Below are 27,897 nucleotides of genomic sequence, written 5' to 3' on the forward strand. Positions count from 1 at the left end.
GCATGAATTTTTGTGGCATGATTATCTGGATGGGTGTAATAGACTTGAAGGGCCAAATTCAAAGCTACTGTAAGCAGGTGCAACTCCACTGAAATTAGTAGAACCAGCTCTAAATTTGACCCAAGGAAAGCTATTGTTACACATCATCTTAATGCATTTATGATGCATTTTATTGCAAATGCAAATTGGGTATGTGTGCAGGCATGTGTATATTTTCATCATTAATGAGAAATCACCACGTGTGTTCCTGACAGCCCTGCTTGCATAGCGATGACAGCTTCATTCCGAATGTGTCCTCTATATCACTTATACTAATCTGTAGTCACCCAGTCAGACCAATAAATTCCAGTGACACTAGCCAGTCCTTCTTTTTTTGAGAGCTTGGCAATGTGCCTAATGTAATGCTTCAATGAATGCCACACTGTCTCTGTGGGGTTTGTCATGCTCTGGGTTACAGGGTCACAGTCTGGTGATTTGTAAAACACACCATTATACATGATTTAAGAGGAAACAGTTACACGAGACATCTAAATAAACTGAATATGAAATGGATTTTTTGATCTTGTATACCTGGCTGGTGTTGAGGCCTAATTGAACTCTAATAAAATAGTACATACAGCCAAATTCTGTGCTGACCCTCACCCTCTCAATCCCATGAAATCAGCCCAGAAGCCTTACCTCTGTGGACCCCAAATTAATCTACAGATGTGAATGAAAACTCACAACATTCCAGTCAGGAAGTTAACTATTACCAGAACTTATCCTCCTGCTGTGCAGGTGACTAGAAAGTCCTATTAAAGTCTACAGATTTTGACCCTGAATATTACTCAGCAGAAGTTTACTGGTATCCTGTGGTAGAAGACTAGGTCATGTTATTATTGTACCCTGTGTATAGAGGGGCAAACTAAGATCCAGATTATTCTCTCATCTACATTGACGTAAGGTAAATGTCATCTCATTTTGCAGAAGAGGAAACCAAGTCACAGAAGGTGAAGTCATTTTCCCACAGTCATACCGCAGATTTCTGGTAGAACCTGGAATGGAATCTAGCTCTTCTGAGTCCCTGGCCAGTGCCTTGTCCACTGGACCACCTTTGTGAGCTAAGTAGGTATAGTTATCTCTGTTTTAGAGATAGGAAGCTGAAGCAGAGGGTTTAAGGTCATAGGCAGAGTCAGTGTCGGTGCTGGGATTAGTTCCTACTATCCGTTGCTGCGCAATAACTACTAGATATTGGTCAGACCACTTGATAAGCCACATCACTGTCTATGTTTTCTCCTCACAGAGTTTGCTAAAGCAAATTCCGTGGGAGTTGAGGGTGCTCAGCATCTCAGAGGATCATAGGGTGACCAGATGTCCCGATTTTATAGAAACAGTCCCGATATTTGGGGCTTTTTCTTATATAGGATTCTATTACCCCTCACTCCCATCCCAATTTTTCACACTTGCTATCTGGTCACCCTAGACTAGAGGATCAGGACCTGAGCCGCAACTAAAAAGGGACATTTCTTCTCTTTACCTGTTTATGTGGCTACTATAATTTCAGCTTGAATGAGCTTCAGCAAACTCAAAGATGTGGTTGTTAGGACAGTAGCACAAGGCTTGCAAATGTCCCTGCTAGCCAATGAGGCACACATCTCACCCTTGTGTTGTGTGTCTAGGTAATAAAAAGAAAAGCCAGAGGGACTGAAATAGCTGCCCGTTAGAGATTACCAAATGATTGATATACAGCTCTTTGCACATCTGATTAATCAGCTCTGTGAAAAACAGAACATGCATGTATACAGTGGTGTATTTTATTAGAGAATAAGGTCTTGTTGCCAGCTCTGTTGTACGCAATCTAAACCAGTTCCAGTTCCAGATCAGCTTGCTTATGTTAAAGCTATAGCTTCCATCTTGATTGTCACACTACATTTTCATTCTTATGTGGCAATATAGGGCCAGATTCTCACCTGGTGTAAATTGATGTGGAGCTGAACAGCTGAGGATCTGTGTCATAATATTTTTACCCTTAAAATTATACATCTATTCACCTTAAATATAAACTGCACTCTTTCAAAGCCTTCATGATTAGATTCTCAAGTTGAGCAGTCTTTCTAAGTTAAGTCTATTGTATCTTGGCTCTGTTGTATGTATTTAGATGAAATGCATGGGGGTAAAGAGTTAATATGACTGTTACTGAGTTCGTAAGAGAGTGGCGAGGGAGAGATTGAGAGTAGCTAATCACAGATGCAGTTACTTTTTCTTTAGCTGTTTTACACAATAGTACTTGACTTTTTTCATCTTAATTGACATCTGTTTCCTCGAGACTTCCAAATTAGCGCTGAAATTGGCATTGGGAGTAACATCAGTGACAGCTAAGCAAAACAATCTCGTGAATAGAAATTCTCCGAATGCCTAGCTGCAGCAGGTTGAATTCCTTAAGCCCGAACATAAGAAATAATCTACTTTAGCCTAATGTATCAACAGCTGCAGATAACCTGCTCTCTAAATGTCAGATTATTTTCCCTTTGTGTACCCTAAACTGTAACAAGAAGTTGCAGAATGTATTGCATGGTGGTATAAACAAGCAGCCAGAAGACAAGCAATAATTGAAGGGGTCTGTCCTTACCTCTCAAAAGTGGGAGGAGTGGGGAGAGTCAGATCTATATCCAAAGATCCAAAGATTTTGAATCTAAGTGGAGTCAAAAGCAGGAGAGATTTATTTTATGTTTCCAGTTAAAATGTGTCAAAAATCTCATGAATACACCCGTTCTCCCACCATTTCAGACCGAAAAGGGAGAAATCTCATAAGAACAGTTCTTTTCATGAGTTTCCTCATTCAAGATGGAACCATCTGTTGTATCAAACAGGTAAAGTACTAACAAACTTCAACAGAACTTTATTTTTACAGTGGAAACCCCTTTACCAAGCTGCTGCTGCACCCTCTGTAACTCTCACTCAGCCTCCTCAACTCCTCCCCCCTCTCCTTCCTCTTTCCTGTCCTTTCAGACTCCCAACAGCCAGTGCTCCCATTTCTAATAATTACAAGCACATCTAAACACCACACCATCCTGAGCAAAAGTCTTATGAGAACCGTGTGAGATTTGGTGGTTTTCAAATTTAAACCTAAACGCTAGCCTTAATTCACCTTTGAACTTGAACCTTAGCCTAAATCTCCAATTGGGTTCAGATCGCGATCCCAGCAACAGCTGCACAGCCTCTCCCATTATAAACACATATTGATACCTTAGGCATGATCTTGCAATTCCTTTGTATGAAATACTCCAGCTGAAGAGTTTGACACAAAAGGAGTTCCAAGCACAGAAGCCTTGTGGGTTTGAGCCCATTGTTTATACTGTATATGGTATGTTAATATATGCAAGCCATATCAGAATATGCTATTAACTATAATAATCTATTAGCATTGTTGGCCACGTATCAGCTGCAAATATATGAAAATATACTGAAAACACAACCACTCTTTTTTACAAATGTAACCAGACTCACTGCTGAATATGGGCCTGTCCACTTCACTGTCAGATGGGGAAAGGAACCTATCTAAAGAAATAAGGGCAAAATAGTCCCAGAATTTGTGGAAGGAGCAGAGCCAGAGCTCCATGATTCTCAACAACTCCTCAGACAGGAGACAATGGCAGCACAGCACAAAATCTAAAGCAGTGATGGAACTCAAACTGCAGTGTGTGGGCTGCAGTCATTTGGTATGTGGGTTGGTTTGCAGTATGAGAATAGACACCATTATAAAATGCTGTTTAAAATGAAAAAGTTAGTATGCCAAGTACTTTAGGGTTTAGATGTAATGTGCTAGGTATTAGTCTGAGATAGGGTAACCAGATGTCCCAATTTTATAGGGACAGTCCCAATTTTGGGGTCTTTTTCTTATGTAGGTTTCTATTACCCTGACATAAGGGATCTATGCACACATAGAGAAGAGAGAGGCTTGTGAAAGGGGTTGGCAGTGGCATGTCCTGCAGAGGTCCTGGGATTTGTCCACACATCCTCAGGTTACTCAGCATTTGAGTTTGTGCTCCCTGGCTCCTTTGCAAGCCTTTAAATCTCTCCCCAGAAGATTAAAAGTCCATGAGCCAAATTCCCCCTCTCACTGATGTCAGTATTACGCCACAGAGGAGTTTAGTTCTACAAATTTAAAACTGCAGGGCCAAATTTTTATCTGGGGTAAACAAGTACAACTTCTGCATTTAAAAAGGCATTGTGCCCATGGAGTTTCACCAGCTTGCAATCTGGCTCAGTGATTTTCTGTGGGAGCTCATCTCTTCCTAGTGGTGTCTCTGTGAGAAGGAAGGATATAGCCTCTGGTTTTCACAAGACAAAGGAATTACAGGACAAAAGAAGGGAGAAGAAAGAAGTATACCTAAGAAGCATCATTGATACTCAGCTCTTATTTAAGGACTAACAGATCTAGGTGAGCAAACACAATTAATTATGAGTGTTTCAGAGGGGAAAAAGAGAATTGCTTGCTACCGCATAGACTTAAAGGTCTATTTCCCTCTGGTTAATTAATGCTAATAGGAGTTACCCAGGTAAATCTCCAGTGTACTGAGAAGAGAATAGTCCTCTAAGAATGTACTTTTCCACTTGGTGGGTAGGAAAAGAATGAAGAACCAAACTCTAGGGAATTCCTGTCATTTGATAATTACAGTGCAGAGTTACTTTTTTATTCACTGGTGCTTGTATTTAATAATGTAGTAGGTATTTAATGATGGAATTAAAATATTTCAGTTTGTTGCCATTTATAGTGGCAAAGCAGCAAGATGGCAATGTGGAGAGGACCCAAAACGATGACCATATGATGCCTCAAATGCCGAAGGTGGGCCTGAGGCCAGGTCCATGAGACCAAAGTTCTATAGACCTCATTCTCCACTACTTTGAACCAACTTTCTGCTGTGTATCTTCCTTGCTTTCAGTGGAGTTACACTGCCTTAAACTGGAGTAACAGAGTTAATCAGACTTTAAGACTATGTCTCCACCAGAAAATGTGGCAGACTTAGAGGTATCTTGAGTTCTAGTCAGAAGGAACCGTGAGAAGAAAATAGAGGCTTACACTCTTCTTTTTAGCCTTAAGCATTGCACTAAGGTTGGTAATTCTCAGTACAGTCTCTCTGCTACTAATCCTTAAGACATGCACCTGTCTTGTCTGCCAGGCCTAGTAAAGAACTTTTCTTCATTTATCTGGAGGCAGAGCCTGGAAAGCCTAAGCACCTACAACACTTACCCTCAAACTCTTGATACACAAACAATATTACCAAGTATCTAAAAGTGTATCCCAACACCAGTCAGTGTTACTCTGCAGTGGTTGTCAGTACAGTATGTTAAGGAGAGGAACAATCATCAGCCCTAATGTGATCTGTGATCGTTAGTAATTTCCCATCTCCTTTGATTTTCATTACAGCATTTGTAATATGACAGCAGTGAACAGTCTTTGTTGTGCGAAAACATAAAGTGCACATCTCTTAATCATCCAGAATAACATTCAACTTTGATAAAAAATAACAGCAACAGAGAACAGTATGGTAGTGTAATGGGTAATTGGGCGAGAACTTTAGCATTTAGAGCCTACATCTACTCCTCTTTTGAATTCTCAGGCTACACAGTTCCAACACAGCCTTGTTCTCAAATTGACCATTCCTTTCATTGTTGTCTTGGAAATATTAGGCTAAAAATATCCTGAGATGTGCAGCTGAGATAAGAAACGTGCATATTGATTCTGAAGTGTGACAAATACATTTTTTTTAAAAAACCCACTGTGATAGAATGAATAATAGAGCTAACCTTCTGGCATTTTTTGCTTTTCTTTTCAAGAATTTCTTATTGATAATATTGACACCTTGTTGCACAATTTCTTATTGATAATATTGACACCTTGTTGCACAAGGCTTTAATTACAAAACCCCCTGCAATAAATTGTAATATAGAGTTTAGTGACTGTAATTAATTCCAGTAGGTACTACATAGTGTATTTTTACACTACACATTATGATTACAAAACACAGGAAAATGTTTAAGTATTTTGCAGCCATCAAAGTGTGGTAGGCACTTGAAAAAAATAAACAGATACGGCCCCTGGTCCAAAGAATTTATAATCTAATTTGAAAATTGATGTAACAAGTGACAGTAACAAACAATATGGAGGTGGTGGAGTAAGAAAGGGTGAAGGGAGACCATCATAAGGTCAGGTGGTTAGTCCATTGTGGCATGTATACATCTTGAAAAGGAGACTATTAAAAACAAGTACTGACTCTCAGGGACATTTTTCTGTTCCTATCCAAAACTCATCAATCATGCCTTTTACAGTTAAATGATCCAAGGACCAGACTAGGAGATTACAACAGGAAAGGTAGGATTGAGTCTTGGATTACACATCTGTGGGGAAACAAGATTAAGAACCCTCTTTAAATCCTTGCTGGGGCTGCTGGAGCCTTGGGTGGGCAGGGGTAAGCAGGTGCAGTGTGCCTGTTTTTGCTCCCTCTCAGAGTAGGTCAGCAGGAAATAGGTAATGTCCTGTCTTGGTCCCCACAATACCAGCCAGCACAGGGGTGTCATAATTTGCTGCTGTTATAGCAGTTACAGCAGCAAGTTGTATCTTCACCCCTCTTTTCAGAGCTAGAGGAAGCAAAAGGGGAATTGTGACTCAAAGATGTATCTCTGAGGCACAGGATCTCCTAGGGCTGTTCCTGAAGTGGGGCAGCTGATGCAGCCACCATTGGTCAGAGTTGTGCCTAAAGGTTGTATATGTATATTTTTAATCGGGGCTTTAAGCCTATTGTCGCACTGGGAGAAGTGAAGAGGGACTGCACAGTGGCTGCAGCTCTAGGAGGCATTAAGCTTGAAGTAGACACTATGCCTGGAGGAGCTGGAGGGATACTTATATAACAACATGCAGAGTGCACGCACTGTCTGCCAGTGCATCTTCATCATGGGGGAGTAAAGAGAGGACAGAGCTAAGGTTCTACCTTTTCCTGACCCCTCCTTTTGGGGATTTCTCTCTCTGTTGGCCATCTAAGGGTTTTCTTTAGTTAGTTGATTTTATTTTTACTCTCACTGTAGTATCTGAGAGCCCGCTGTAGCACCTCTGGTAGCATTCAGAACAAAGCACAAAGCTTGTCTTTTTGGCAAGTGCCAAATTCTGTCCTCATGTACTATAGTGTGAGTCTGGAATGGTTGCACAGAATTACTTTGAATACAGATTGGTTTAACTAAGAGAAGCTGGCTGCAAGCCTTTGCTGGAAGACTCTGAATTAACCCTTTGATACAAATTCCTGCACATGATAATGCTCCGTGGAATTACTCTCATGTAACAGAGCAGAATTTGGCCCTAATTCATTGAAATATCTTGCATTTAATTTATCTGCATATCTTGATGGCTGCGTAAATTGGGTAGTCATTTCTGGTGTATTTGAAGGGATGTAATCTACTCAATTTAACAACAACAAAAGTAGTTTCATGACCTTCACCTGCTACTGAAAGTCTTACCAATTTTAGTGATTTTACAATTACTGTATTTTTTAAAGCCTGTTTTTCCGTGTTATGTGTAAAACCCACATAACCCAGGAAACTGACTAACCTAACTGTGCAGGAGACATAGTGGGACAGATTACACACAAAGTGCTGTGTTAAATCAACACAATAAACAAACAAAAATGCAAATGCAATGATTTTTTCCCCTCTAAACTCTTTCAGTTATTGTAACCTTAGGAGTTACTTGTGACAAAGTAGGTAAACAATTCCCAAACAAAAGAGTTACTTTAAATTTAATCTACTTTGTTTCATTTTGTAAAGTGCTTCACTTGATCTGTTGTCACAAGTAGATTTAAATTGGGTTTAGTTTTGTTTTATACAGTGTTTCATGGAGTTTAGGGGAGTACTTAGGATCACTGAGCCAAGTTTGGCTTGGTTTCCAGTTATTATCTAGTCAACTATCACACAATTACAAATGCTCTGATGACTTCATATTTCCAGAAAATAAATTGCCTGCTCAGTGATGCTGACAGTGAAGAACTCATAGTTAAGCTGATTTACATAAGAAATATTACACGCCTATTGGCAATGGAATTTCATTAAACTCAGGATTTCAGCACAGCCCTTATAGTTTGCTCTTTGTAATGAATTAAATGTCTCTCTCAAGTTGGTGATTACTGAAAAAAAAGTTTTCATGCCTGTCAGCGCTCTGCGCTACATTCAGTAAAGGGAGAAGAACAGATAGATATCACTGAAGAGTTTGAGTTTAAATAAATAAATGGAATTCTTACTTGTTTGAGGCCAGATTCTCCCATCCTTGCTGATGCTGAGTGAATAGTTCCATTTATTTCAGTGGAATAAGGTATTATTCAGTGTCAGTAAGGGTAGCTGAACCTGAGTCCTTTTCATCTTCAAATTTCAGCTAATAATTCTGGGAATAATTCTGCTAAATTTCTGGGAAATGAACGACTCGTAATAGGCTAGATTCCAATACCTTTATTCATGTTCCTCACAAAAAGTCCTGACATAAAGGTCTCGGAATATGTCCCAATGTAAATAATTAGTTCTGCTCTTATTTACACATGGGTTAAATGTCTTCTGTTTAAAGAGATATCTGCATATTTAGTATTTATGAAAGGTGCCAAATAGACAGCAGAATTTCCCTTCTTATCCTATTTATCCACCAAGCAGGAACCAGCTATGCAAGTTACACCTCACTCATCCCTGCCTCAACCTTAGTTGTGAAACTAGGTGCCAAATACGTTTGGGTTTTGTAAACTACTCACTAGAAACTGGATTGAAGCAACTTTCATCTTTCCCATGGTTCACTGAACAGCCATGAGAGCTTGTCTACACAGCAAGTTACTGCGCAGAAAGCCAGGATGTGAATCTACAGTGCACCAGTTTGCCAGGCAGTAATGTCCTGAGTGGACACTGCCACAGCGCAGTGAAAGTCCTGGTATATGGCTTAGAGCATGGCTACACTTACTGATGTAGAGTGCTGTGAGTTAAACCAGCCTTTGGATAGCGCAGTCGGGAAAGCGCTGCAGTGTGTTCACACTGTCAGCTGCAAGCGCACTGCCATGGCCACATTTGTGGCACTTGTAATAGCATTGGGAGTGGTGCAGCTATTCCACAGAGCACCTCTTCCCATTCTGGTGCTGTGGCTTATGGGAAGGGGGTGGCGGGGTGTGGGGCATTCGGGTTCTGTCCCAATGCCCCAGGATGCATCGCTTCGCATCCCAGCAATCCCTGTGCTTCTGTCCACATTTGGTCCCATCTTTCAATGTTTTTTGTACTGCGTGCTCTGTCTTCCCTTTCGGTCTGCGGGAATGGATCCTGAACTGCTGAGGAATATGCTGATGGGTCCCACCACCACGTCACAAATGGCAGTCAAGTTACTTCTTAAGCTGCAAACTGACAGTGAGGAGTCCGACGATGATGTCGACTCCCATAACACGACACGAGATTGCTTGTGGCATTCACAAACATGCTCACCACAGTGGAACACTGCTTTTGGGCTCAGGAAACAAGCACTGAGTGGTGAGATCACATCATCATGCACATCTGGGATGATGAGCAGTGGCTGCAGAATGTTGACGTGAATCATAGAATATTAGCCTTGGAAGGGACCTCAGGAGGGCATCTAGTCCAACTCCTTGAGAAAAGCCACTTTCATGGGTCTGTGTGCTGAGCTCACCCCCACACTGCAGTGCAAGGACACGAGATTGAGAGCTGCCCTGCCAGTGGAGAAGCAGGTGCCTATTCCAATCTGGAAGCTGGCAACTCCAGACAGCTACCGATCGGTCGCGAACCAGTTTGGAGTGGGAAAGTCGACTGTTGGAATCATGTTGATAGAAGTTTTCAGGGCCATTAATCACCTCCTGCTCAGAAGAACCGTGACTCTGGTTAAGGTGCATGACATTGTGGCTGGCTTTGCACAAATGGGTTTTTCTAACTGCAGAAGGGTGATAGATGGCACCAGCCCACCTAGCCTCTGAGTACAAAAATTGGAAGGAGTATTTCTCTATGGTTCTCCAGGTGCTTGTGGATCACCATGGGCATTTCACTGACATTGACGCAGGCTGATCTGGAAAGGGGCATGACACATGCCTCTTTGGGAACACAGGCCTGTTCAGGAAGCTGCAAGCTGGGACTTTCTTCCCAGACCAGAAGATCACAGTCGGGGAAGTCGAAATGCCCACTGTGATTCTTGGAGACCCTGCTTACCCTTTAATGCCATAGCTCATGAAACCCTACACAGGGAGCCTTGACAGCAGCAAGGAGCGGTTCAAAATAACTGTAAAGTGTGCTTTTGGCCATTTAAAAGGCCACTGGTGCTGTCTGTATGGAAAGCTGGACCTGGTCAATGACAACTTCCCCACGGTTATATCTGCATGCTGTAACCTCCATAACATTTGTGAAGGGAAGAATGAAAGATTCACTCAGGCATGGACCTCAGAGGTTCAGTACCTGGTGGCTGAATTTGAACACCCAGAGAGCAGGGCTATTAGAGGAGCCCAGCGCAGGGCTGCAAGGATTAGGGATGCCTTGAGGGAGCAATTTGAGGCTGAAAGCCACCAGTAATATTTGGTGCCCTGTACAGGAGTGAAGTGCAGTAGTTCCAATGTTAGTAGGAATCTGTGTTTGCTACGTATGATGCACTGACTTGAAATGCCTGTTGCTTTCCTGGGCTATGGTATCTTTTATTTAATGCAATAATAAAGAATGTTTTCAAAGTAAAAAAATTCATTTATTAGAAAGAAACACAACTGCTTAGGAAACAGAAAGGGTAAGGGGGTGGACTGGGGAACAGTACAATCACAGATTTGTGTATGTCCTGTTATCATACTCAGCCTTCCTGTCTGGAGTGCTGTGCAATGAATGCTGCACTTTAGGCTGGCTGAAATGCATGGTGATGGGGGTTGAGTGCAGTGGGAAAGGGTCATAGTTTGCAGGGTTGAGTGGTGAAGCTACAGGTGTTGGGGGCAGCTGGTGGCAATAAGAACCCAAATGTTGGGGAAAGTGGGTTGGAGGTGACATGGGGACACAAGGCAAAGAGTTTTGGGACAAGGGGTGCAGGGGGTGGGGCGGCTGCAGAAGTGCTCCACCTGCAATGCTATGAGGGCCTCTATTGAGTCCACTTGGCACTCCATGATGCTTAGCAGCCGCTCCGTGCTTTGGTGCCGGCAATCCGCATTCTGCTTGCGGACCCTCCTTTCACTCTCCTGCTGCTCTTGTGCTTTTTGATTTTCATTAAGGGACTGCTGCATTACTTCATGCAGCATGTCATCTTTGCTTCTACTTGGCCCCTTCCTGATTCTTTGTAGTCTTTCAGCCGTTGATAGCAAGGACAGCTGGGATCTCAAGGTTGCATCTGTAAAGCCAAAATGCAACACTTAACAGAAGCAGCACTGTTCACATCAGACAGAGCAATGATTTGGCCATACTTAAAGACAAGCACAGTCTATACAATAGCAGAAATTGCCCATCCCAAAGCGAGCACACATAATGTACTGGAGCCCCAAAATAGTGAGTAAGCACAGGGGAAAAGGGGACTGATTGTTTCATGGCCATACTATCCTCTGGGCTTCTGTGCCTTGCGGAGAGCCAACTGATGTAGGGGGCCCCTGTACTGAACACTGTCCCCATATTTTCCGCAGGATGAGTTTGTCCTGGAAGATATCTCGCTGCTGAGGGTGCTAGGAAGCAAAGGAGGGTATTCTACTACAATGTGGCTTCCACCCTGGCCCATATGCAGCTTACCTGTGTGCAGCAATGGTCCCCCTGCCCCTCATGGCACAGTGGCATGGACATGTTAGCCTTACTGGGACAAGGAACACAGTAGCTCTGCCAAGGAACCCGTGCAAATGGATTGCCCAGCTTCTGCATGAAACCTTTGAAGAGATCACTGAAGCCAATTACCGCGATGTGAGAGAGCACATCAACGCTCTATTCTGCATTTAGGCATGCATGCAGCCCTAACCCTCTTCGCCCCAATAGCCCACACCAAACAGCTTCCTTCCCAAAATAAAAGCCACTTACCAAGCACCTCCTCCTGTGTTTGTTCTTCCCCAAGCTCCGTCCACTGTGACTGGCTACCTTTCTCCTGGCTTGAGAACAGCTCGTGGCTGCATGCATCTAGGGATTCTGGGCTTCCTTCCTCCTCCTCAGCACCCTCAGTCCCGCTTTCCTTCTCCTCCTCCTGCCTTGTTGAACTGGGCTCTGAAGTGTCCATGGTGATCTTCGGAATGAAGATGAGGTTGCCCCCAAGTATTGTGTCCAGCTCTTTGTAGAAATGGCAGGTCGCAGGGGCAGCACCGGAATGGCGGTTTGCATTGCGGGCTTTGTGGTAGGCATTCCGCAGCTCTTTCACTTTAATCCTGCACTGCAGTGCATCTCGGTCATGGCCCCTTTCCATCATGTCCCTTGACATCTGCCTGAAGGTATCGTAATTCCTACAGCTGGAGCACAGCTGGGACTGGACAGCTTCATTCCCCCAAACACTGATGAGGTCCCGCACCTCATCATTGCTCCGTACTGGGGATTGCCTGGTGCATGGAGGCATGGTCCCCTGGAAAGATTTGCTGAGAGCACTCCATGCCTTGCTGAGCAAACAGGAAGGGGATTTTCAAAATTCCCAGAGACTTTAAAGGGTGGGTCCGACAGTTGATCACCTGAGGGCAGAGCATGACCAGTGATGACCAGAGTGGCTAGAACAGGCATTGTGGGACACTTCTGGAGGCCGATCAGAGTGCATTAATAGACCAGGGCATCCACACTGGGGCTGCGGCGCTCCAGCCAGGGCACAGCAAGCGTTATGCTTCTCATCCTGGTGGATTACCAGGAGCGCTCCAGCCGTGGAGTCCGGGCACTCTACGTGCCTTGCCAGTGTGGACATGTCATGAGTTAGGGCACCCGGGGCTGCTTTAATGCGCTCTAACTCACAAGGGTAGTCAAGCCCTTAGTGACTGCACTTTCAAGTAGTAGTACCCCAGACCGCACTCTGGGATTGTCATGCTGTAGCATTATCCACATGGGATGTTACTAGACAGCAAGTTGTTGCACTGTAGATACATACCCCAGTTTGCCACACACTATCTCACTAACTCCTGAGATATTAACAACTATTAGTTCCTACCATCCTGAACTGAATATGAACCAGCAACCTACTCCACATCCCTCAATTGCATATGTTACCTAACAACTCACTAACTTGTGTTGTATTTCTATCAATACACATTCTGTAATTATCCCCACTTGAACCATCTGTCAAGATTTTAGAGAAGAGAAATAATGAATCTCAATTAGTTTCCTGTTAGCACACTGATGAATCTCAAAGTTGTCATGGTTTGTCGAAGATGGCTTATATGAGAGACAACATGACCCAGTAGATGGGGCACTGAACTGGGACTCAGGAGGGCTTGCTGTAATTTCTGGTTGGTTCTTTTATTATTTTGTTGGTGGTAGGAAAGGAAGAACATACATGTGCAAGGTCAACAAGAGTCTAGCATTCTAGTAATTTATTAATAATAAATATTCTTTAGTGCTGGGCAGGCAATAGTTTTCCTGTTGAGATTTTGAAAAATTTTCTATCCCAAATCATGATGACAGGTAAAAATCTCTCAAAATTCACTAAGTGATCAAAATTAAAAAAAACAAATTGAAGTGAGTCAATCAAAATGTTTCATAATACCTTCAAAATGCTTTGTTTTAATTTCAACCTTCTTAATTTCTAATTTTTTATGTTTTTACTTTACCATACATTTCAAAATGAAAAGTAATTTTTACCTGAAAATTGAATTTTTTTTGTATTAAAAAATGTCAAAAGACTACATTTCAACAATTTCAACACTTTTTTTTTGCAAAATGTTTTTGAAATGAGAGCTCTGTCATAACCAACCCTTTCCCACACACAGTTTTATAAAGAAACTCCCAGATGGGTATAATAATCACTCTGGGAATCTTAAAGACTATATCAAAATGCATACAGAAAGAGAAAGCCACCTTTCTTGTGCCACCTTAATTCTGGCATTTCCTAACTTCCGAGTGCTTGACTCTGCAATCTTAGTATTTTGTTAATGTGACTTTGTGTGTATATGTGCACGTGTGTAATTTCCTAGGTTTTTAAAAGTGAAGAGTGAAATCAGAAATTCCATCATACAGCATTATATTGACACCCATGCTGTTCATCATCAGAGCTGGAACCTTTAGATCCAGCAGACAGACCTCTGTCACTTCAGCTACCAGAGTAACTGATAGCAGGAGTAGGTGATTGTTTTCTGTGGACCAGAATCAGAGGGGGATGGGAAACTTTGCCATTAGGTTTCAATGATATTTGCTGACCGCAGAGGAATGGCGAGACTCAGGAATCTTAGGGATCCATTACAAGCTGCTGAGAAAGTGTGCTCTAGTGGGTGGAGACTTCTGCTCATTCCACCCAAGCATAACCCATTGTGGTGTGGCCACCTTCTACCTGACCCTGTCTCAGTCCTGTCTCTTCCCTATGCCTCATTCCTTGTCCGAGCGCCATTCTCCTCAGCTAGCCAGTGCTAGTCTCAACTCCTCAGGCTTCCCATCCCAGTCATCATGCTCCTTGTTCCTAGTCTTTTTGCCTAGCCAGACCCAATTCTCTCCTCCCGCTGTCCTGATCTGTGTCTCTCCCTCACCGTGGCCTACAGTCACTCCTCCCATCCATGCTTCCTGTCTCCAGTGGCTCCCAGTTCCAATCTCTCTCGCTGGCCGCCTCCTCCAGTCTTTCCAATTCTACTTTCCCTTTGCTGCTCCTCATCTCAATCTCTTTGCCCAGGCAGCTCTAGTTCTGCCCCTGGCAACCCTGCTCCTCATCAGATCCTTCTGCCTTCTGATTACTCCACTCTGTGGTCAAGTGTCCTTATAAACATGCTATTTGGTCTCAGTTCCTTTTATTTACTGCCTCTTTCAGGGGTATTTTCCTAACTTGATATCATAAGCATGCTTGACTGGAAACAGTAGCCTTACTTCTTCACTTTATTACTTAAGTTAAAATAGGTCAATATGAACGCAACCCTTTTTTTTCCCTAACAGGGTTGCCCATGCAATAAAATCTGTTGTTGAAATTTATAGCATTTTGTCCAAAGCTGTATCACTTATAATTGACTTCCCTGTTGTATACATTATAATTATAATATTAGATTCTATCAAGTCCTCCATTTTATTATTGTATCTTGCACATCATAATATCAGAGTCTGGTATTAATTTAATATGATTTTTTCTTCATTCATTCACAGATGGGGGGAGGGAGGGAATGGAAGTTTCTTTAGCTGCACCAGCAGTATAGTCTTGCAAAAGTCTACAGCAACTCTCAGTTACCTGAGACTATTGAAGAAATTTAGCCATAGCTCTTGGGTTTTTATTCTCTTAGCCCTTTGGTTTTTATCTTTTTCAACGGCTTTAATGTCTGAGCAGTTCTTAAATAGTAGCAGCTCATAATTTTAGAGCCTTAGTTACTGCACTTCCAACTGTAATGATCACTGACAATGACTGCTGTAATTAAAGGCCATACTACTGTAACCTGATCAAACTATAATATCACAAGTTTGTGTACTGTACTGATTTTATAGGACTTCTACAGTGAATTGCTTTTGTGTGTCATAAAACAGTTGTTTTCCTTCAGTTTTGTATCTCTGATTAGGGTCAATTCGCCCCCCCCCCCACACACACACACTTCTCAGGGACAACCTATTTATCATCACTTTTGATACCGTTAATATTTTATGCAACAACCTAATCTGTCCAACAACAGCCATGACACTTCTTTTGGTAAGAGATTAAATTGTTCATCAGTGACTGGGTTTTGGATGCTGCCTTTTTTTCCTCTCTCTGACTGGTGCTATGTGTTCAGAAATGCTTAGCTCAGGCTTAGTCATGCTGCTGCTTAACTGAAGCAGAAAATGTCATTGGAGTAAATTGCAGACAGATTGTTGAAGTGTCTCGTGTCTATCAAACTTCCCCAACAAGCAGGAATGAAAACACTAAATAGTAAAACACACTAAGATTTCCTGTCTCCCTGCAGAATACTGCTGCTTAGTCTTTCCTAGCAGTTGAGTTTAGGAGATTTCGTAATCTAGCAGGGGAAACCGGATTAATCTTGGAAACGTTATTTTTTATATCCAAGAGAATAAATCTGCTCTTCTAGTGGAAGTTAAGCTTCTGAAGTCAGGATGACCTTTGAGCTAGAGAAGAATAGAGGATTATAAAAATGAGTGTAATTCTGAGGGAAGAAAAAAAGGCAAGCTTGACAAATAAAACTAAAGGAATGAATGAAGACAACAAGGAAAGATGATATTTCAAAGGGAAGGGACATTAAATAATACCCTTGGTAACAATCCTACTCTGGCAGGGCAGTGGTGACGGTGGTGGGGACTATATGACCTGACAGATCTTTCTCATCTCTAATGTCTTGTCCTTCCCAGATACTGAAGTTAGGTTTAGTAGCCTCTAATTGAAAGATTGCCTATGGAGCCTTTTTTAAAAATCAGTGTTACATTAGCTATCCTTTAGTCATCTGGTACAGAAGCTGTTTTAAGTGATAAGTTACATACCACAATTAGTAGTTCTTCAGTTTCGTATCTGAGTTCCTTCAGAACTCTTTTGTGAATACCATCTGGTCCGGGTGACTTATTACTGTTTAATTTATCAGTTTGTTTGAAAACCTTCTCCATCTGGGAGAGTTCCTCCAATCTGTCATCTAAAAGGAATGGCTCAGGTTTGGGAATCTCCCTCACATCTTTTACAGTGAAGACTGATGCAAAGAATTCATTTAGTTTCTCTGCAATGGCCTTATCTTCCTTGAGTGCTCCTTTAGCATCTCGATCATCTAGCAGCGTCACTGATTGTTTAGCAGGTTTCCTGCTTTTGTTGTACTGTACTTAAAAAAAAATGCTGTTAGTATTTGAGTCTTTGGCTAGTTGCTCTTCAAATTCTTTTTTGGCCTTCCTAATTATACCTATACAATTCCTTTTAAGCCTGACAGTGTCTCTTTAATTTTTCGACAGAATCCTCAATGTATACGGTTACTGACTGCCTACTAAATTTAATGCTAGGTAATCAAAAGCCAGGTTCCCTGCCATGAAAGCCTGATCATAATCATACAAACTACTGGAGAAAATTGTTTTTCATGAGCTAATAGAAAATGTTTGTTTATTCTGCCTCTAGATGTTCCATACAAATTGTATGTAATAGCCTTCAGGGGAGAGAAAAATCAAAATTTGAATAATTTGTAGAACTGGTATCCTATTTGTATGTGTGGCAGTTCTACTGTGATATTATCAACTTTTGCTGTCTGCTCAGTAAAGAATCAGTTTTACTGCTGAGCTGTTAAAAATCTCATGGAGAAAATTACAAATTTAGAATTCAGTCTGGATTTGCAGTTCTTCAGGATGATACACTGAGCCCCACTTTAACACTCTCTAATAAAAACTACTGCTCCCAAATACATCATAAGTGATAGCTCTTCAACATAAATGATTATCTCACTGCTGTTCCAATGATCAAGAGTCAGGGATACTGTGGCAGGTCTATTAACTCTTAAAATTGTCCTATTAAAACTATGGCCTCAATCTTGCATACTTGAAGTCACTAAGATACATATGTGATGTGATTGTTAATTTGAGGGAATTCTGTATGTAATCAGGGAACAGTGCAAAGAGGGAAGGATAGTCTCCTAGCTATAGTATAGTGGGAGTCAGAAGACCCTGGTAAAGATTTCAAAGTGCCTCTGGGTAGTAGTTCTCAACCAAGGGTATGCATACCCGTGCGGGTACTCAGAGGTTTTCCTGGAGGTACATCAACTCATCTAGATAATTGTCTAGTTTTACAATAGGCTACATAAAAAGCACTAGCAAAGTCAGTACAAACTAAAATTTCATACAGACAATGACTTGTTTATACTGCTCTATATCTTATACACTGAAAGGTAAGTACAATATTTATATTCCAACTGATTTATTTTATAATTATGTGGTAAAAATAAGTAAGCAATTTTTTGGTAATAGTGTGCTGTGACACTCATGTATTTTTATATATGATTTTGTAAGCAAGTAGTTTTTAAGTGAGGTGAAACTTGTGGTTCCCAAGACACATCAGACTCCTGAAAGGGGGACAGTAGTCTGGAAAGGTTGAAAGCCACTGACTTAGGGAATGTCCAGACAGCAAGCAGGATTCTGCGGCAGTGAGCCTCAAAGCTCAGGTCTATGATCAGGCTCAGTCTACAGCACTAAAAATGGTTGTGTGGATGTTCAGGCTCGGACTGGAGTTTGGACTCTGCATCCTGGGGAAAGGAGCGCATTCAGAGCTGGAGCTCCAGTCCAAGCCTAAATATCTACACAGTCAATTTTAATGCCATGACACAGGTCCAGCCTGCGGACCCAAACTCTGAGACTTGCTGCTGTGGGGTCCTCCTTGCTGTGTAGATATATCTTAAGTGACTTAGGAACCTAAATCCCATTGACTTTTCAATGAGACTTATGGTCTTAAGTGCCTAAATCCCTTTTGAAAAATTGATATTTTAGGCTCCTGAATAATTCAGGTGCTTTTGAAAATTTTACTCCTAATTAATTTTTCTGGCTGCACCACAGTCTTTTTGTAGATCAGGCAAGTTAGTTAGGACTAAATTTTCAAAAGTGTCTTCTACTTTTGGTGTGTCGCTTTTTTTTTTTAATGGTTCCCAGCTTAAAATACTTAGGACCTAATTTTCAGAGATACTGAGCAACCACAGCTCACAATGTAGTGATCTGTGGCCAGAGTGTCAGATGTTAATGTGTCCTGTCTTTTGTCACAACTGTAAACCGTTTGGCTACTGGCATACATTGCTGCCTCAGTAGCACTAAAACACTGTCATTTAGGTATTATTTATTTATGTGGCTATTATATGTATAATGCTCATAACTGTGGTATCTTAAAGGAGCATTTCTGGGTTCCATAGAGGCGATAGGTGGCAGCAGTTGCTGGCAGCAAGACAGTTAAATGAGGAGGTACCAACAGTCTGGTGCAGAACTGGAATTCCATTTCACCCCATATACCTGTGTGCTAGACCGCACTGATACAATTAAATGATGTTTGTGGCATGAGATGTTTCTAGGGCCATTGAATGCACATCTGTGGTAGAATGATTTCTTTTTGTTCAGGGGAGAAACTGTAATGCTTTGAAAGTGAGTGTCATCTCTACTATAATCACTGTACTCTAAGCATGAAAGATTCTGCATTCAGAGCATACACGGCTCCTGACAACTTCAGTGAGGGTCCTGTATACAGAGATGGCAGAATTTGACCCAGAAGTGTGTAAAGCGCTGTACAGAACAAATAGAAGAAAAAAGTCTGTTTCCCAAAGAGTTTGCAGCCTAAAGGCCTAATCCTGCAAATACATGCTACCAGGCACAGTGCTTGCTAATATGAGCAGTTCTATTGATTTCAAAAGTACTGTTCATGACAGTAAGCACAATGCCTGGTGGTAAGTGCTTGCAGGATTGGGCCAAACAGTCGGAGAAGGAATGAGGTATGATAGGATTTAAGCAGTAGGTTATTTTGTTCCCACTTTGGCAGCTTGCAGTGTACAAAGCTGTGTACTTATATGGTCCTTATTACCATTGTATCTGAGCACTTAGCACTGCAACTACAGTTGTAGAAAGAACTGTGCCAAGTAACTTGGAAAAAAGATAGTAAGAAAAACTGATCCTGAAAAGCCCATTTCACTACAGTATGGGGTTGCTGAAGGGCAGGAGATAACCACAGTATTCTCCAGTCCAGTGAAAATATATTTGTAAGATGTTCATATTGGTATCTGTCTGGGGTCCAGTGGGAAGACCAGAAAATTCAGCCATCCTTTGGGCTCCAGGATGAGTGGAAGGTACCATTTTCTTGTAATAGATCATGTGATGGATCATACAGCAACCATCAAAAGAGAAGCTGATTTGTTTTCTTCCATGTCTTGATTCAATAGTCAAGATGGGCTTCTTTTAATTAGTAAATTCAGCTGAGACACAACAAAAATGGAAAGAGTACGCTGCTAATCCCTAGAAGATTATTGCCTTCCTAATGTTCCTGCCAGTCAGAAGCACCCACTTTCTAATGTGCCGGAGGGGGGCTTACTTCCTCCCAGCCCTGCCCTAAGCCCTGCCCCTACCCCAGCCTCAAGGGCCCACGCTCACCCTGCCTTCTCCTGCCCTGTTCTGCTCCCTTCCCTTAGCACGCCCTGCCCTCCCTCTTTCCCCCCAAGTGTCTCCTGCACACCACAGCATAGATGATCCATGGTGGGCAGGAGGCGCTGTCATGGAGGGGAAGGCACTGATCAATGGGGCCACTGCCGGGCAGAAGGCTCTGATAGGGGCTGATGGTGAGTGCTCAGCACCCACTATTTTTTTTCCCATGGATGCTCCAGCCCTGGAGCACCCATGGACTCTATGCTGCCAGTACTAGCAAAGTTCCTAAAGCTCTGATCCAAATCCCATTGAAATCAATGGAAATAGACTAGGAAAAGATATGGCTTAGCACTGTTTGTGAAAAATGCTTTAACATAGGAATTGTTATACCAGATCAGACCAGTCATCTGTCTAATCCGGTGACCTGTCTCTGACAGTGGCCAGAACCAGCCTGCTTCAGAGAAATCTCGTAATGTACAAGTATGGAATAACCTGCCCACAAGTGAAGTTTCTCCCTGACCTCATCAATTAATAGTTGGCTTAGCCTCTGAATCATGTCGGGTTTATCCCTATGGTTTTAGTTTGAGGAAATCCTTATAACATTTTGCAGACTTTAGACATATTTTTACACAACTGGTAACTACTGCTCAGAGGAGGTTGAGGATTAATCTCTCATGTAACATAGGGACCAAATAACTTTTATATCTCATGCAAGACAACATGGGATACCAGCATTTGAAGCTATCTGCAGTATCCTAACCTGACCATCAGATGGAGACAAATGGCTTTGATTCATCTGCCCATTAGCCCTCCTGAGTGGACATGATGCGTCCCAAGTATAACAGATTATAAAACTTCTTCCTGGTAATATTTCTAATGTAAAATCATTTTCTTTTTTAGCTGAAACAAAGATCTGCTTCAAATACTACCATGGAGTGAGTGGAGCACTACGTGCTACGACCCCCAGTGTCACAGTGAAAAACAGTTCTGCTCCCGTAAGTAGTTCCAGCTTTTTCTGCTTCTCTATTATCTATTTTCAGCTATTATTGTGCAATTCCTTGCCTGTCCTTTGTATTTTTGTGTTAATTTTTATTATGACTTTCTGCTCTTAAATTCTCTGGAATATACTAAAGGGATAGCAATCCTGTGATAGTCTCAGAGGAACTGGAATGTCAGCTATGTAACATGCCATGGTTTATAAGAGTTAGTAACACGCACTATGTAACACACTCAGTTTATAAGAGTTAGTAACAATCAGAGAATGCAGTACTTCCACAGCCCCTCCTGACTGACTTTATGCTACAGATTTAAAGAAACAGCACACACATCCTTACACATCATGAAGTTTCTTCCTTCAATTATAGATTAAAAAAAAATGTTCTGCCTTTTTTTAAATACCAGAGGCTCCACCTGTGTTCTAGAGGCGGGAGGTCAACTTTTTCCCATCTGGGTCGCAAAAACATCTACTTCAATTTTCTACCATCATCCTATACCCTAGAAACATTTGTGCTCATATCCCAGGATCCTTTGCAGGCTTTGAGTCAAAAAGACCAATAAGTTGTAACATATCATCAGTTCTTACATTCTTTTCTGTTTGTTGTATGGTATGTGACACAATAATGAATAATATGTTCAAAGCATAATAGAATAGCTTAATACTAAGTAGGAGAAAACAACCAAACAAGCTGGACATTGTTTACCTCAATAGACCTACCACATTGATACACCCAATAAAGAGAAAAAATCATGAGAAAAATGTAATGTGTAGATTCTCCATTACTTGTGAACCTCATACCTCCAGTCACTGCTGAAACCACCACTGTCAGCTCAAACTTCAACCCCATCCCCTCGTCTTCTATGCTGGAAACTCAAAAGAAGCCAGCTGTTTGAACTGAAAACACACATACACCTTTCTAGTACAAGTTAACAGACCAGAAAGCTCATTCAGTCTGGAAAGGGTTGGGTTTTTTCAATTTTAAACTAATAGGCTTCTCAGAGTTGTGAAAGAAGTTACAGTCCTCACCCTGTCTACTTCAAAGACAAAGACATTGGGGCTGGAGCTAGAAATGCTGGTGTCAGCAAAGACTGTGGGGTTGAGGAGCCCAATGATCCCAGATAGATTAGATCAATGGATCAATCTAGCTAGCTCTCTCATTTTCAGTTAACTGCATTTTTTTTTAAAGAAAATGTGGAAAACGAGAGAAAATAATTTACCAATATAAGGTTTAAGACATACACTCTTTTAAAAAGATATGCTAATGAAACGGCTTTCAGAAATAACAATTAACTCTTCTGGATCTTACCCTCCTGCACTTACTCATCATGGGTTGGAGTGTAACCTTACATCAGCCCCAACTCAGGGGCAGCACATAGATCCACCACCCAGGAACAGATCAGAGAATGAATTGTGACTCAGAAAGTCAAGTTTTCTTCCCTTCTTGCCCCTCACTTAGCTTACTTCCCATTTTGTACACAGTCAACTTCTTGGGCTGGTAAGTAGCATGTGCACAGCCAGGAATCATTCTGCTCCCTATCTCTCTAACCCCTCCCTGTCCATTTGTTCACCAATGAGGTGTATCAGGAGAGTAGCTCCTACTGTCCACGCCATGCTGGAGTCACAATCTGAACAAGAGGGTGCCCTGCTCTCCTTATTCCCCTGCATGGCCATGTAAGGACTGGGACTGTCTAGCTTCATATGTAGTCTGATTGAAGTCCACGAGACTACTTATACAGGCACGGACTGATGGGCAGGGCCCTTCCCCTTGACCAATGAATTAAATTCAGCAGACAAGATTCTCCAGTTTGATCCAGTTGCCTTGCACTCTTCCAGTGTCACAAAGCAGCCAATGAACTAGGCCACAATACAAGTGAAGGCCTCGATCCTCCTACTGCATCATGAATGCAGACATGCTGCCCTCATGGAATAGCTAATAGGATCACAGTCTAAGACTTGTACTCATGTTCTGTTTTGCTTGTGATTTCTGTTCCTGAAGTCCTTGCTCAGGAATTATTCCCTTTGAAGTCAATAGGAGTCTTACCAGCAGTGTAAGGGCTAGACCCCAAGTGCAGTGTGAGAAACAATCCTAAGCAGAGAAGATTGCCTACCTTATCTGTAAAATAGGTATTAGAGAGAGAGTCCTGTGAAATTCTGCTTTCTTTGAAGTCAATGAGAGTTTTGCCATTGATTTCAGTGGAGTTACAATTTCACCCTTAGTCTCTGGAGCTCAGTAGGATCCTAGTGTGTCATTGGAGGCTGCTTATTTTAGATTAATAGACTTTTTAAATTTGGCACAGCTTGAAAAGAAGATCACACAAGAGCATATGACCATCTAAAGGCAATTGGATACAGGTTTCCTTCTGGATACAGTGTTTACAACTAGCATACTCACATGCTGACTATCCCAAGCAGATTGTCTTAGAGCCTTCCAGGTGGAGTTCAGTACAAATGCTGCTGACAGAGTTAAAGTTTAAAAAAAAAAAAAGCTGATCCCCAAAGAGGAAGCTATTTCTATGCTAGTTGGACATCATTACTTCACGTGTCCATTGACTGTACTTCAGACTTGGTGACTTCTTATATTTTTATAGTGTGTATGTTTTATTACCTTTGAACTTATCACCTCACACTCCAACCCAGTTATTGTCTTTTCCTCTGCTGATTCGGATGCCCTGCAGTTCATTTGCCAATTAAAAGTCCTCCCAGGGTGTATCTCCTGTGAGTCATCATTATGAGTCTGAATAATTAGGATCCAAAAGCTATATCCTTCGCCCAATTCACACACAGTGCAAGCTCTACACATGGATTTAGGGCAGCATAAGGTCCCCGGTTAGTTGTTTCAGCTTTGATCTGTGTAGCTAAACATTTATGCCATGCTCGTTATAATAGTATGTATGAGTTACACTCAGTAGAATAGAACAACTTGGTGATATCTGTAATATTATGTTGTTGCTGCTGTTTTTTAGTCATAATGCTGTAACTGTACATTTGACTTTATATCAAGTACCATACTGGAAAAATGCACATTTGTTCTGTCAGTTAATTTTTGCTCAGCTCAGTGATTTAAATAATCATTTTTTTAAAGCCACTCAAGAGCAGTTATTTCAAGCAACAGGAAAGCTGCATCAGGCTAGTGGCAAAGGCAGAGAATGCGACAAGATTTAACCTAATTATGGGGCTAGCTCCCTTTGCATTAAAATAAACAGGCACCACAATGAACAGCATACTACACAAAAAAGGAAATCCTTTCCCCTAAGAGTTCACAATCTGAAGACACAGATCGGATATATCACAATTAAACAAAAAGTGGTGTATGGATGTATAACCTCAGGATGAATCCACCTCCCCCTTAAACTGATAGAATTCATTAAGTACATACTAGATACATAGAAACACTGTTGGCCTAACCTTTAGAGCTTTAGTGCCATAGTTCTTGTCTGCATAGACCCTCATGGCATTAGTCAAACACACTTAGCATCACGTAAACTGGAGCTAACTACTGGGAGAGACCTTCTGAATGTTGTGCTGGTGCAGAACTGCCGCCTCAGCTGTCTTTCCCACGGCAAGGATTACCGTTTGATAAGTTAACTGCCATTTGATGGTGACTGATCATTACTGAGGATTTCCTGCTGTAAATATTTGCAATATTTGCTATCATGTTGAGTGTGGGCCGTTGATGAGCACTAGATAACGAACCGTCCTGTTTCATTTCTTTGTGTGCTTTGGAAGACTAAGCTCTAAACCAAGTCTTTATGATAAAGTGAGTTTGCATGTATGAAGAGGCAAGTTTCTCATTCTTTCCCTTGTTTCAGACAACATTTAAACACTCTGGTTTGCTTTTCATTCTTCTTACTTCATGTCTTATTGTATAAGATGTGGGTTCCCTTCATAATAAAACTAATTAATAATACTTACCTCTTCTACAGTCCTTTTCAAAGCACGTTACAAAGGAGATCAGTATCATTTTACAGATGGGGAAATTGAGGCAAGGAGAAGGGAAAATGACTTTGGAGCATGGGTTTAAAATTCAAAATGACCTTGCCAAATTGGAGAATTGGACTGAATTGAACAAGATGAAACTCAATAAAGCCAAGTGTGAAGTACTTCATTTAGGAAGGAAAAATCAAATGCACAACTAGAAAATGGGGAATAACTGGCTAGGTGGTAGTACTACTGAAAAGGATCTGAGGGTAATAATTGAATATGAGTCGTCAATATGAGCGAGCTACAAAAAAGGCTAATATGATTCTGTGGTGTATTAACAGGAGTATTATATGAAGATACATGAGGTAATTGTCCCAGCTAGAGTACTACATCCAATTCTGGGCACTAGAATTTAGGAAGGATGTGGACAAATTTGAAAGAGTCCAGAGGAGAGCAACGAAAATGAGTGAAGATTTAGAAGAGTTGACTTTTGAAGAAAGCTTGAAAATACAGGGCATGTTTAGTCTTGAGAAAAGAAGACTCAGGGGGCTACCTGATAACCAGGGCTGGCTTTAGGACATGCAGGGTCTGATTCGAAAGAGCTGCCACCAAAATGCTGCCGAAGACAGTGGCAGCAATTTAGCTGCCACCGAAGATAGCGGCGGCAATTCGGCAGCAGCTTAATCAGTTGCCGCTGTTTCCGGCGGCACTTTGGCGGAGGGTCCTTCCTTGGCAGCAGTTGTCTTCCATGGCCTTACCTTGCGGGGCCCCTCTTCCAGACACTGTGGGGCCTTCTGAGGCATGGGGCCCAATTCACGGGAATCGGGGCTGTTTATGACAGGGGGAATTGGCCTAAAGCCAGCCCTACTGATAACAGTCTTCCAATATGTTAAGGGATGTGGTAAAGAGGATGGTGGTCAATTGTTCTTGTCCACTGAAGGTAGGACAAGTAATGGGCTTAATCTGCAGTAAGAGAGAGTGAGGTTAGATATTAGAAAAATCTTTCTAACTCTAAGGGCTCATCTACACTACCAAGTTTTGTTGAAAAAACTTATGTCAACACCCAAAAGTTGACAAAACAAAAATCACCAAAGGGTGTTCACGCTTGCTGCCTCTGTCAACAGATCATGTCCACCCTGGGGACACCATCATCGACAGGGTGAGCAATGCACCATGGGTATGTATCCCACAGTGCAGTGTTGTGGGAAGGAAGAGCTGATCGCTGCGTATCTTGGGATTCTCTCCGGGAGTTCTCCCACAGTCCCCTCAGCAGCCGAGAGCAGCATCATGAGTAGCTCTGTGAGCTCTCTGTGCTGAGGAATGGCAAAGCAGAACAGCAGTCTGTCCCCCTCCCCCAGCAGCAGCGTCTACCTGATGCTGTGTTCCTAGCACAGGGCAGAACAGGAGCATTCCTATGATTTATTCTTTTGATAAAAGCCAGGCCCCAGCCTTCAGTCAGGCCCCAGCCGCTGCCAGGAGCAGACGTGCCCGCCGGCTCTCATCACTGGGAGGCTACTGAGGCCAGAGGCTGGTACCAGGAGCTGCCAGAGCCACCCCGCAGCCGCTACGATGAGGAGCAGCCAGAGCCACCCCGCAGCCGCTACGATGAGGAGCTCCCAGAGCCACCCCGCAGCCGCTATGACGAGGAGCTGCCAGAGCCACCCCGCAGCCGCTACGACGGGGAGCTGCCAGAGCTACCCCGTCCTTACTACGGCCCCGAGGAGCCGTCGGGCCAGACCTGGGCTGCCTTCCCGGAGGTATTCCCAGACCTACCGCCCTGACTGGGAAGAGCCCACGGTGCTGGACATCCCGGCGGACCAGTTAGGAGCCGAGGGGGAAATAGGAAGTAGCCCGGGGGCAGCCGACTACAGTCAGGCTGCAGAGGGCCCCAAGCCTATGTCAGTGTGTTTCGGTCAGGACTCCCACTGACCACCACTAGTGGCGACAGCCGCTACCAGGGCCCCGGGCTGGAACGCAGAGGAGTGGGTGGGCCTGCGTTCCCCCTGCCACCCGTAGCCGGGTGGCAGAATCCCCCTCTCCCCGGCCTAGAGAGGCCAATGTGATTGAACCATTGTATCGCTGTGTAGGTGACCGCCCGAACCAAGGGCTGGGCCCCCTCTGACTTTGGCACTGCTCTGCCCTGCCCCGAAAGGGCCAGAGCCCCTTGTACTGTATTGTACTGTGTTTGGTGCCCCGCCCGAACCAAGGGCTGCCCCCCCCCCCCAACTTTGCCTGTGCTCAGTCCTCTCCACAGGGACCGAACGTCCACTGGACGCTGGACCGCGGGTCCAAGGGGCTGGACCCTTGGAGGACAGAACGAGGCCGGTGTGGCTCCCCTCCTCCACAGGGAGGGTTGAGCCCCGGCAACCCTCGTTACAGTAAGACAATTAGCTGTTAAGCACAGGGTCAAATTTCCATTTTTCTAAGCCTTGGAAAACTGAGTGGAAGAAGTCCCCATGATCTTAAAGCCACAGTCTGGTGTGTTGAAGTAGCCATGTGTCATAAGCATTCCCAAATCTGGACCTTAGCGTCCAGAAATCTGGGTGCCTGCATGAACCCCTCTAAGCTTAATTACCAGCTCAGATTTGATCTCGCTGCCACCAGCCAAAAATTCCAGGGTTTTGGCTCCCTCTGGTCTCCCCAAACCCTTCCCTGGGAACCCGAGCACTCAGAAGCCACTGAGTCTTATCACAAAAGGCGAGATACCCCACTTCCCTTCCCCCGTCTCTCTCCCAGCCCGACCCTCCTCTTGGACGCTAACCTGAGATTCAATGATCAACCTCTTGTACTCACAATACCAAGGAGCATTTTTCTCTCTATTCACAAGA

General features: G+C 42.8%; 1 protein-coding gene across 1 annotated transcript in view; it reads left to right on the plus strand.

Annotated features, from left to right (window-relative positions):
* The window catches only part of HECW1 (HECT, C2 and WW domain containing E3 ubiquitin protein ligase 1), a 395,944-nt gene that overhangs the window by 175,067 nt on the left and 192,980 nt on the right, over positions 1-27,897 (plus strand). The window contains exon 5 of the mRNA XM_075062598.1: positions 21,052-21,146. Coding sequence (XP_074918699.1) covers positions 21,052-21,146 — 95 coding nt within the window. The remainder of the gene's footprint in view (positions 1-21,051; positions 21,147-27,897) is intronic.

This window comes from Chelonoidis abingdonii, chromosome 2 (assembly GCF_003597395.2).
Source record: "Chelonoidis abingdonii isolate Lonesome George chromosome 2, CheloAbing_2.0, whole genome shotgun sequence".
NCBI lineage: Eukaryota > Metazoa > Chordata > Testudines > Testudinidae > Chelonoidis > Chelonoidis abingdonii.